General features: G+C 43.5%; 1 protein-coding gene across 2 annotated transcripts in view; it reads left to right on the plus strand.

Annotated features, from left to right (window-relative positions):
• LOC115193954 (type I inositol 1,4,5-trisphosphate 5-phosphatase) overlaps window positions 1-12325 on the plus strand; it is a 272496-nt gene that overhangs the window by 228859 nt on the left and 31312 nt on the right. For both annotated transcript variants that reach the window (XM_029753112.1, XM_029753113.1), the window contains exons 10-11: window positions 10379-10474; window positions 10997-11071. In XM_029753112.1, the coding sequence (XP_029608972.1) occupies window positions 10379-10474; window positions 10997-11071 (171 nt within the window). The remainder of the gene's footprint in view (window positions 1-10378; window positions 10475-10996; window positions 11072-12325) is intronic.

Genomic DNA, 12325 nt, shown 5'->3' on the forward strand with positions numbered 1-12325 from the left:
GAATCCTCTATGACAGACATCATATCAATGGATCAGACAGGGTTTATTAAGGGTTGCCACTCCTTTTCTAACATTCAAGCTTAATGTCATACACTCTCCTGCATCTTTGGACGTGCCTGAAGTAGTTCTCTTTAGATGCGGAGAAGGCATTTGACAGGGTAGAATGGGAATATTTATTCTCTTTACTGGGAAAATGTGGATTTGGTGCAGACTTCATTTCCTGGGTTCGACTGTTGTACTTATCACCCAAGGCATCAGTACTTACAAACAAACTTCATTCACAGTATTTCCCATTATCAAGGGCCACACGCCAGGGATTTTCCAATGTACCCTCTGTTATTTGCCTTGGCGATAGATCCCCTTTCTATTATGCTAAAGGTCACACGCTCAATACATGGTATCTACAGATGGGTACTGGAACGCAAAGTTTCCTTGTATGCATATGACTTGCTTTTAGATATCTCAGACCCTGAAGCATGTGACCCTGAGTTAGTGGACCTACTGCGTAGGTTTGGTGTGTTTTCGTGTTATAAATGGAATTTCTCAAAGTGAATATTTTCCCATTAATGAATTATCATTACAAATTCCACGGGATACTATTCGATTTCATATGTCCTAGTCTAGCTTTAAATATTTAAGGATCAATATCACCCATACCTTGTCTTCCCTCCATGATGGGAACTTTATTCCTCTGATTAGCAAATTTAAACGGGACTTTCCGAGATGGAGTATTCTCCATTTTACTTTAGCTGGTTAAAGTGAATTGTATCAAGATGAGTGTATTACCCAGATTTCTATATTTCTTCCGATGTCTCCCTCTTTTTTTTTCTTTTTTTTTACCAAAGTCTTTTTTCACTTTAGTGCATAAGCTTCAATCTTATTTTTTATGGGGTGGTGGGAATCCAGGAATACGTAAAGCATTCCTCCAGAGAGAACCCACGGAGGACTAGCCCTTTCTAACTTTATGTATTATTACTGGGCAGCGAATATACAAAAGATTGTTTACTGGCTTCGCACCCTAGAAACTGACTGGTGTCAAACAGAAGCCAACTCCTGTTTCTCTTTCTCATTGTCAGCTTTAGTCACCTCCAATTTCCCTTTTTCAGTTTCACGCTATACATTCAATTGTTGTCAATTTCTGTAATGAAACAGCAGGGAGCAGGTTTCGAACCCTCGACCTTCTTGCCCGAAGTCCAGCGCGCTATCCACTGTGCCGCAAAAGCATGCTCAAGCGGCAGAGTCGATTTCCGCGCTTATAAACCCAGGGTCGTCACACTACGCCCTCCTTTCAAAGAGTGCGTCCTCGCGCTAGCTTGCGACTCTACGTCTTATAGGAACGCGCTCACCGGCCAAGCACACGCACTGTCGTGGATGCAAGGTCCGATCACTTCCGACACCAATGTAATGAAACAGCAGGGAGCAGGTTTCGAACTCTCTACCTTCAAGCCCGAAGTCCGGCGCGCTATCGACTGTGCCGCAAAAGCGTGCTCGAGCGGCAGAGTCGATATCCGCGCTTATAAGGGTCGTTACAATACTCTTAAAATTTGGACTCGATTCCATCAACATTTTAGATTCTGTGATTTAACTATTCAAGGTCCTATATGTAATAATCACCTCAAACTCGATTCAGCTTTCAAGCTGTGGCAGAGGAATGGCATTATTAAGTTTAATGACCATTTTATTGATGGCACCTTTTCCAATTTCGAAGACCTCACTATCAAATTTTATCTAACACATTCAAGTTTATTTAGATATTTCAAAATCTGCTGGTTTATTCACACTTATAGCCCAAACTTTCCAATTCTGTCAAGCGAATCGGGTCTGGATGCTCTTTTGAAAACACCTTTTCAACTAAAGGGACTCATATCCCATATTATTTAGATAATCATGTCCCTTGATAACCCGTCACTCAATAAAATCTGATCTGAGTGGGAAAAGGAACTTGGTGGAGATTTCACTATTGAATGGTCCCGTGTGGCTCAGTTGGTAGAGCATGGTGTTTGCAACGCCAGGGTTGTGGGTTCGATTCCCACGGGGGACCAGTTAAGCATATACAGTAGGAAGACCTGTTTCTTTGTTAACCGCTCAACACAGAATAGCCGCATGTGCGCTCTCCCTCCAGAAATCGTTTGGAGAACATATCCTTTGTATTTTATTCATGTTCAATTGTATTCTTGGTACTGTAAAATAATGCCACTGAATTCCAAGCAAATATTGTCTGCTAAATGAACTAGTGTAGCCCACAGCCTTATGGCATAGCCAGATCAGGGCCTAACGTAAGGACAACTCAGAATATGTAGTCTATTTCAGAAGAACAGAATAGCATTTTCTTCATATCATTTTTCTTCAGACCTGTCTAAAATAAATAGTGGATTTATTGTGATGTTGTAGGCTATATTAAATGGATTTATTAGTCTTTTTAAAGTGTAGATGTTCCAAAGGTCTGCATCAGTGGCTTGTAGGCTATGTGTGGAAGCCAGGAGATGCTAAATGTGTCAATTATCGTGAGACCGGCAGTTATTTTCATGACAATTACCGTCTGACAAAATGTTATGACCGCCACAGCCCAATTCCTGATGGGCTGTCTTGAAAAACTATGGCAAGACTTGAAAATGGCTGTCTAGTAATGATCAACAATCAACTTGACGGAGCTTGAAGAATTTGAAAAAGAATATGTAAATATTGTACAGTCTAGGTGTGCAAAGCTTTTGGAGACATACCCAGAGGACTCACAACTTTAATCACTGTCAAAGGTGATTCTGACATGTATTGACTCAGGGGTGTAAATACTTATGTAAATAAGTTATTTCTGTATTTAATTTTCAATAAGTTTCAATAAGTTTGCAAGCATTTCTAAAACATGTTTTCACTTTGTCATTATGGGGTATTGTGTGTAGTTAAGTGAGAGAAAACAATGATTTTATCCATTTTAAATTCAGGCTGTAACATAACAGAATGTGGAATAAGTCGAGGGGTATGAACATTTTCTAAAGACAAACACTTTATGTGAGTAAGTACAACTCCCAATAATGCTTAGTAAGTGTATAGGATCTGTAATGGCCAGAAAGCTGCATCGTTGTGTAGGGTTTTTACCTTATACCACGGGGTAATCATCACTTTTTTTTATTGTTTTTCATTGGGAGTATAGTTTTTCTTCTGAGATGTGAAAAAGTATTAATTGCACAAACGTTGATGTCCACTCCGCTGTTTATGGTCTGTTTGGAACCAAAACTTGCATCTAGCAACATTCAAATGAAGCATTATCCCAATAAAAAAAGGCAAGCTGTTGAAGCGTTTGACTGTAGGAGAGTAACTTATGTGCGTTAAACAGTCTCGTGGACATCTGCCGGGATTGGTTTCAAACTGCTGACTTAGTGTCAGAGAGGAGGTGGGCTGGCCAGGGTTTTCAGATTAAATCTTTCATTAGGCTCTCTTTGTACAGGTGGCAGTAATGTGTCAGGAGCCTGGCCTGAGACAATGACCCCTCTTACTTTGCCTAATACGCTGAGGAGTGCCGAACCTCCTTTACTGCCACTACTTCATACACACACACAATGAAGCATCTGGTGGCCTTTTCCTGTTGAGAAGTCTTTCTTCGGACATTGTGTTGGTAAAATGTGTGTGTGATTAGGAAAGTTTGGTAAAGTTGGATATTTAGCTATTTGTGTGTGATGGGGGGCTACTGCCTGTGTGCATGCTCCCAGCTCAGCTGGGTGTGTCTACTTTGGAACCCCCAGCAGGGTGAGGTCGGCGGGGTCAAAGTGATGAATTTTTATGGGCCTGTTCCCTGTGTTTCAGCCCTGTCCCTTTCTCTATGCTCTGCATTGCCTCTTTAAAACAACCATGCAGGGCAATTTGTCCTGCAGAGCCCTGGAGAATGGGCGAGCAGAGAAGTTATATACCAGGGGGCAAAACACACTCATGCACACACACACACATTCACCCCCACCCCAGCATCATGTTGTCCTGAATGATTTGTGGCCTGTCCATTATGCTTCAGAAAGGACAAATGCATTCGACAGGGTCCTGAAGTTAGCACAGGGGCAAGAATGGCACCCCTCCCAATGCCACCTATTGTTTTAGAGAAGTTTCCCAGATGTTATAATGCACAAGATAAATAGTGCACATTATCGTTACCTCGCGCGCCCCTTTTACCTCGCCTCATTTGAGATGGGGCGTTGCGCACTAGGAGACCCCCCCAGTGTGGCCTGCTATCACAGTACTTCAGCTCTCACACTCTTGGGCTCATGGGAAGCCATGCAAGTGTTTGTGTGTCTCTGTGTATGTGGGTATCAGTGTCTGTGGTGGGGGATGTTAAGGCAAGGCAGTGAGAAGGGTCGACCATTCTTCCGACCAGAAAGACGTTGATGCATGGCCCTGACTAACCTCTAACCTGGTGTGAGTCTGGGTCAGAAATAGGGTAACGGGTAACAGTGAGGGTAGCAGGGTAAAGCCACAGTCAGGGCCCATAATAAAGAGTCTCAGGGAAGGAGTGCTGATCTCTGATCAAGTCCCCCTGTCCTATACATGTTATCTTAGCCATTATGGTCTAAAAGGCAACACTGATCCTACCTCTACTCCTACTGAGACGCTTTATGAATACTGAACAAGATCTGTGACTATCCGCCCCATGTTAAATCCCCCCTCCTAGTTCTTCATCATGGCATTGGTGAATCCACTATGTTTAGTGGGATTAATTAGCAACCCGGAGGGAGAGAGTGTGGAGCTCTCTGTTTGGACTCCAGTCAGGTGGGGTGGGGGGGTGGGGGTCAGCCCTGATTTAAAGGCTCTCTGGGTAATGGGTGGCGGGTGGGGAGGAGAGGAGAGGGTACATTTGTTTTTGCCCACTTTGGATCCGAGCGCATCACCGTTTGGGAAGATGTCTCAATCATGCATGCAGGGCAGACTGATGAGGGGAGGGAAGAGAGCAGGAGAGAAGAGAGGAGGAGAGCGCTAAGCTAAACCTGCCAGCCGTTGGCACCACTCGAGCGGATTGGCAAGTCCCCTCGCGCAGCGGTGAGAAAATAATGGCACGCCGTGACAATGCCATGAGAATGCCACCGCCCCTGGTGACACAAAGGCCAGCCCTGCCCTGTCCCCCCTTGGCGTAATGGAGAATGATATCTTTAAGTAACGGCGGCCCAGGGGTCATTCTCCAACTCCCTGTCCCGTCTCCCTTATCAAAAATAGAGATTTAATCGCCAAGCTCTAAACACACTCAATGGGTTATTATTTGGGTGGAATGTCGGTGACGGGCGAGTGAACAATAGGCATGTGAAATGATTTGATGGGATTAGGGTTGCAAAGGGAGGCTGTATTACTGGAAACCTTTGAAGTTCTTTCAAGGATTTTCTGTAATATATCCCAAGACATTTAGTGGCACTTTTGGGTCCTTCAGATTATCACATGTTTTTGAAATAATGTCTGGCCCTCTATGTGGCCTTATCACATGTAAAATATATGTAATAATTGAATGAGATGATTTAAAACTAAAACATAAAATGACAAAGCTGTAAAACATTATCCTAGATATAAACCATCAACTTAGTGAATACCATTGGTGTTTAATATGAGGGTTTCAGCATGAAATATCCTTTATATATATTTTTTTACAAACAGATTTATTTTAATATGTCTATGTATTTGTTGTCAATGTTTTGGCGTCAAGCTGGTGGCAGTTATGAAAAAGTGGTTTGTTGGAAGAGTTTCGGAGTTAAGTGAAAATAATGCCATTGTTGATTAGATGCTTTTTTCATTAATTAGGCTATTGAACCATATGGTCTATCTACTAGAAACCCATGGACAATAATAACACAAATATAATAATTAGATACTTATGCCATAAATCACCAAAGTTAAGATAGATTGCTCTCGATTTTTCTGTTAATTACCAAAATTACAAAAGTAAATTACCGGTATCTTTGCAACTCTAGATGGGTATCACACAGTGGTTGGGTTGAGTGATGTAAGCGGAGCCCCTGCCCAGGCTCTGCGGCGTAAATCCCATGAAGCCACCGTTGCCCCATTGCCATGCCAGGGCAGTCACCTGGCACACTGCCACACCCATGGACCCCTGGAACATTACAAGCCATGGACCGCGGCCTGGTGGAGAGGAAACGTATGACATTAGATACAGGAGGAAATGCTACCTAGAACCATACTACAGTGTTTCCCAAACCTCTCCTCTAGTACCCCCAGCTGTTCCACATAATTGATGTATTCCAAAACTAGCACACTTGATTCAATGAAGGGCATGGTGATTAGTTGACCAATTGAATCAGGTGTGCTAGTACTGCAATATATCTGTGGATTTGCTGTGGTTAGTCGATTGTGGTTTGGGGAACACTGCCATATCGCAGGCACAGAAATGTGTTATGTATGTGTGCGCTTTGTATGGGATGTGCTGAATGGAAGTTATATCAGGGCAAGAGGGGGGATACTGGTTTTGAGTACAGTTGGTTTTCTTAGGTGTGAGATTGGTGTGCCGGTTGGCTTGTGGCCAGGTTGAATGAATGGGGGTTGTGGCATGGTTTTGTTGGTTGTGTCAGTGTTGTGTTTGCGTTGGGCTCAGCCAAGCTTCTCCATCTGTTTGCATGGCTGGATCAGTAGCAGAAGGGGAAAGGCAGTCGGGGGTTTTGAAGTGGGACAGATTGCTTTAACCTTGTCTCTAAAGAGAGCAGCTGGAGTAGAGAGGTCTTTTCACCGCCCGTTTCCTTCTCGGACACTGATGGGGAAAGGCTATACGCACACACCTTGATGACGTAGGTTGCGCAGCTGAGAGTCATGTAGAGACTAATGGATTCGGTTCAGTCAGTCGTCCTGTTGAGACCTTCCCAGCTAGCTAGTTTATGCTGGCTAGCTGGCAACAACTACAGCACGGCACTAGTTAAAACTTGTAAAAGAAAGTGATATTTAGATGGGCGAGGGAGAATTAACTTGTAGTATTGGTTACCATCTGGATGTCACTGTGACATGACAATTAGCTAACATAATGACAAGCCGGTACGAATGACCAGTGCAACGGTGTTGTATCGAGGTGCTTGCCGACGTGAGCTGCTTCCCACCGGGCAGCTATATCGCATGTCACCGCTGGTAGTTAAAACGGGGCCAATTTGTTCCATCCTACTTGATTTTATTTTGAGTAGGATAGCAGCCTACAGTATGACCAGTGTATTGGTGTATCCAATATCAGGCCAGGGTGACCACTAAAGCACATTTATTGTACTGATTTTCAACAACAATGTACAACTACTGAATTTAACGTCCACATTTAAATAAAAACCAATTACTCCGATTAAAAACAGAATGATACTGGATACTCTCCCAAGTCCCAACTTCGGCAGACAAGTTTCAAATTTTCACTGAAGTTTCTAGCCACAAGCATAAACTAGCTACCTGGAAAGGGCCCATCAGGACGACTGACTGAACCGAATCCGTTTGTCTCCGCACAACTCTCAGCTGCAGGACATACGTCATCAATTTAGGCACCAGGCGTGTCCGTGTAGCCTCTCCCACACCAATGAGATTATTCCATTGAAGCGCAAAGCAAGCGCCATCCCCCAAGATGCACAGGGGCAACCCCTCGACAAACAGGCCCCCCGTCTCCTGTGTTGACCCGAGACCCACAATGCAAAGCTTTGCCGGGCCGGGGGCTCTCTTTGTATGGGCTGTTAGAGAGACTATTGGCGTTCCCGAAGCAGTGAAGACATCCCACTGGACAACTCTACATATTTGTTTTCCTCCCAAACTTCTCATCCCTGACAGCTGTCCTGTTTTTTTTCTTCTCCCTCTTATCCTCATGTACCAAATGAAAAGCCAATTGTTTAACTCAAATGTGTTATGTTAATATCATTTGGGGGGGTCAATGAGAGCGTGTTTAGATGTAATGTGTTATGTTAATATCATTTGGGGGGGAGGGTCAATGAGAGCGTGTTTAGATGTAATGTGTTATGTTAATATCATTTGGGGGGTCAAGAAGAGTGTGTTTAGATATGTGTTTAAAGACGCTGGCGCTTTGATCAGCCCAGCCACTGGCCCTACTTAAAAAGAAAGCTCTGTTGAGGAGCTCGCTTCCTCTTGCCTCCCACGCCCCCTACCCATTCGCTCACATTACCCAGGGTGCCTCTATACCAGATGCATGATCCACAGTTAGCGGTGGTGAGCCTGGGTTAATTCTTGGTCAACATCTGTCCTTGTTTTTTCACTTAAGGATTTAAAAAAAAAAATCTTCTTCTTACATCTGAGAGAGCACCTGGGCTCTCTTGGCAGTCCCGTCCTGCACTGATCTAGAAGACTTAAGCAGTGGCATGGGGTTCTCATTTACCCAGCCTCTTTGTTAGGTTAGTGGGGGTATCTCATGACGAAGGTCCCTGCATGGGCCGACGGGCTGGTGGGTTGGTGGGCCGGGCTGAATTATACAAGGGATGTGGTGATGGAGTTTTAGAGGGACGGGGAGGGGGAGGTTGTTTTTCACTGAGGCATCCCCGGACGACAGGAACGCACTGTGATCAATGGCATGCAATCAGCCGCCTCTGACTCCCATGACACACTGATCAGTCTTAGTCAATGAACACATGAATGAATGAATCAATCACATGTCAGGCCTGGCCACAGAACTGCTTAACCTGAACAACTGTGAGGACAGACCACCACCATACTGCTGGGTGTGTAGAGGACCCAGATTTGTAAAGTAGGCATGCTATTCTGAAAAACTGAGTTGATTCTCAAAGATTATTACACTCCGATTGACTGGTTTTCCCTGAAGTTGTATAGTTTCACTAAAATGTAGACCAAGTGAAATAATTTCCCCACAATACACGACACTGTGTCATTGTCGTTTTTCCTTGTTGAGCTTTCGGTTCAGAGTCAGAAACAGTTGGCAAAGGGTGTGACACAGAAAAGCTACATCATTGTTGACCAATGAGCCTCTAGGCTCTTAGAAGAAATAAACACAAACAACTGTGTGCTTGCTTGCACAGGTATGCTTTTGACTTGTGATGGGGACATATTCAGGTATAGGGAAGCAACTTTGACCCTTGTACTCAAATAACAAATTTCTTGGTCGAGGCTAACGCTTACTGGATTACAGAAATCATTTGAACATGAATGGAGATGCCATTTCTGTTCTTGAAATATCTGGGGGTTTTTTGTCCAATAAGCTGTGTGGGTTTCTGGCAGCGCTGCTGGCTCTGAAGTGGCCAGGGATTTCTGCTTGGCTGGGTTTTGGATTTGCAAAGCTGACAGAAGGGCTTCGGTTGGGAAGAACAAGAGGGCCCAACGCTGCTACCAAGTCACTAACTTGAAAGGCTCATTTGAATAAGATTAAAAAATTGAACATTTTAAGAAGTTATCTTGTTCAACCGTCCTCATGGCTGCGTTTTGTTTTCTGATTTGCTCAATTTCGATAAGTTGTGAAGTCCTTCTAAAAAAACACTTAACGATAAAGAACGTCAAAAGTCGCCAATTTTGCTACGTTTTCCGTAATAATCGTAGAGGTGGATGAAAAATTAAATTTTTCGGATTATCTCTTGCTGGTGTGGCTACAATGACTTTTTTGACAGGGAAAGTATATATGCCTTGCCCTTCTCCAGCTCCTTCTTTGGCCTATTCATTGCACAAAGCTGCTTAAGCACACTTAAGCGCATTAGCATTTGGATGGCAGGGGACCATATTGACCCTGCATTTGGAGGGCCTAAATGAGTGAAAGATGGAGCGATTTGTTAGGGCTTTAGAAACCAGCTTTGGGAGGGGGGGACCGGGGAGGGTTGTTCCACTTTCACTTACTGCTGGGTGTTTGTTCTAATCTGGTGTGCCATTTTGGGCAAGCAGGACTGATTTGTGACATTTCAGTCTAAAGGCCCTTTTTCTGCCCGTTATATTGGCTTGACCTGATTAACTAATCTGTGCTTTGAATTTCAATCAGACCGCTGTCCCTGCAGTGTGGTATGGGAACCACTGGTTGAAGGATTACCTCATTCAACTGTCTTCAAACACAGATGGTTGAATGTTTAACTAATTGTTAAAGGAGTCCACAAAGGGGAATTTAACCATGCACACGGTCCACAGGGTCAAGACATAGCACAGAATAAAGAGGGGGACAGTAAGATAGGGATTTTTTTGGGGGGTGGGTGGGTTCTTAAAAAATCCTTCAAATGCGTAGTGGTGTGCATGTGTTCTGTGTGTGGACTGTGGAATGGCCATTAGTAATGATACGGTATAGCCCTCTGTACACACACACGCAGAGAGAGAGAGATCCTGTGTTTTACCCTTTGACACCATACGATACATGGTTACATTTGTTTTGTCCGCAGTATGATATACTGTTCCATCCTATGAGATGTAGGGAATATTGCCACTAACCCCCCCTTTCCTTCTACAGAGTCTGTGTTCCACTGCCACCATGCAGACGGTCAGAGTAGGTGACACCAATGAAGTCGAGAAGCTAATATTCAGAGAATCAGAGAACGATCGTGAGGTATGCTACAGCATTGATGTTGGTTCATAACAATACATAAATGCACTGTGTACACACAATACCTGACATTTTTCAAGTTTTATCAGAATTACTAATGTACATCACCTCACCTGAACACGGAATAATGTGCCTTTATAAAGAAAGAATTTACTCTTTCACACAAACATTCCCATAGAATCTAAAGGCCATTCTAATGCCTGATACACTCTATAGAGCTGACCCTAACCAGACCTGACCCAGTTGAAGATATTTTCATTTCACATTGTCCTTTCCAGCAACTATGGTGTATGCGTAACAAGGCCAGCCGGCTTTGCTCGGTTTGGCCCTATAGTGAGAATCAGGCATAAGGGTACAGGTGGAATAATAGTATTCAACACTTCAGACAGAATGAATGCTGCTCCCAACACCACAGCACATTACCCTTCATTAAATGAATTAAAGCTATAATTATAAAGTGCTGGTTCAGATGAGGGTCGCAATTAATCAGTCCACTATTCTCCTACCCTCTTCTGCCCCTTTTAGGTTGTACTTCAACTTGAAAAGAAGCTTTTTAATTATATCAACCAGGACGTTTTCCGGGAAAACAATGGGACCCTGGTAAGACATTCATTTTGTTTTATAACTTTGGAAGGTTTATTCAATAAAACATTTTTATCGAGGGCTTTGGGACATTCAAAGTGGCAGGAATGTGCAACGTTTACTACATGTTGTCATCTTTAGACAAAGTCCAAAATTCACTGTGAAACAAGTAAATGAAAGTCACTGATGCGGAACTAGATTTTCGTTTTTTTTGGGGGGGGGGGGGGGTCATTGTGACAGAAGCGAGCAGTGCAGATGGTCTGAAGGATGCCCTCACGCGTTCCTGCCTCGTCTAAACACTGATTTCAATCTAGGAAAATATTTATTCGGTACCAACTAGAAGAAAACAAATTGAATAAACAAGGGACTACCTTGACCTGCTCCAATTCACACATGCTCTTTTTCTGTTGCAAAAATGCTTTGAAAAGTTCCGTTGTGTGTCATAGTAAATACAACACTGATTCTTATCATCCTGACACCTCCTATTGGGAAACAGCTTTACACTGAGTGTATGTTCGTGCAATTGGACATATGTAACACTGTATAACAGGCAATTGGACACATGTAAGCCAATGTAACACACATCAGGACTCCTCATGACCATGTCATTATAATAGCCAGTAATCCATGTGAAACATATGACTCTTCAAGTAGTCTGTCTGTGTGTATAGTGTACATACTGTGAGTGTATGTGGGGCTGTATGTCTGTGTCTCTGTGTTGGTATGTGTGTGTGTTTGTGCCCCAGGATGCCCCCACTTTCCTCTCCCCCTCCCCTGCAGGGCTCGGCAAGATAAATGGCGTAATGGGGCGTCAGAGATAATCTGATGGTCATAGTCTAGTTAAACACACAGTGTTATGATCCTTATAAAACAAACTACCTTTCCAAAAGGATAAATGTTCCCCGCTGCACCCCTCCTCAGAGGAAAAATAAATCCATTGCATCCTTCATCAACTACTAGGCTTGACAGAAATGTAATTCGAGGCACCTCTCAAAAATAATTATTATATTTTGAGAGGAGTAATCATTGGTCGGGACATGATTGAATGTGTCCATGCCTATTGATTTTTGCTATGATTAATAGTTTTGTTTAGTCGATATTCCCATCGAAATTGTATAATTAATTATCCCCGCTGCTGTCAGGCCGGGACGATGGAGAGCCCTGATAAGTATTTGGGAAGATTACCTTTTCCGGGAGTCGTGGCGTCAAGGGACACAGGGGCTTGCTCCTCAGTTGGAGGTAGAGGGAGTGGGCAGGGGCGGATCTATGTTC

This window comes from Salmo trutta, chromosome 5 (genome assembly GCF_901001165.1).
Source record: "Salmo trutta chromosome 5, fSalTru1.1, whole genome shotgun sequence".
Classification (NCBI taxonomy): Eukaryota; Metazoa; Chordata; class Actinopteri; order Salmoniformes; family Salmonidae; genus Salmo; species Salmo trutta.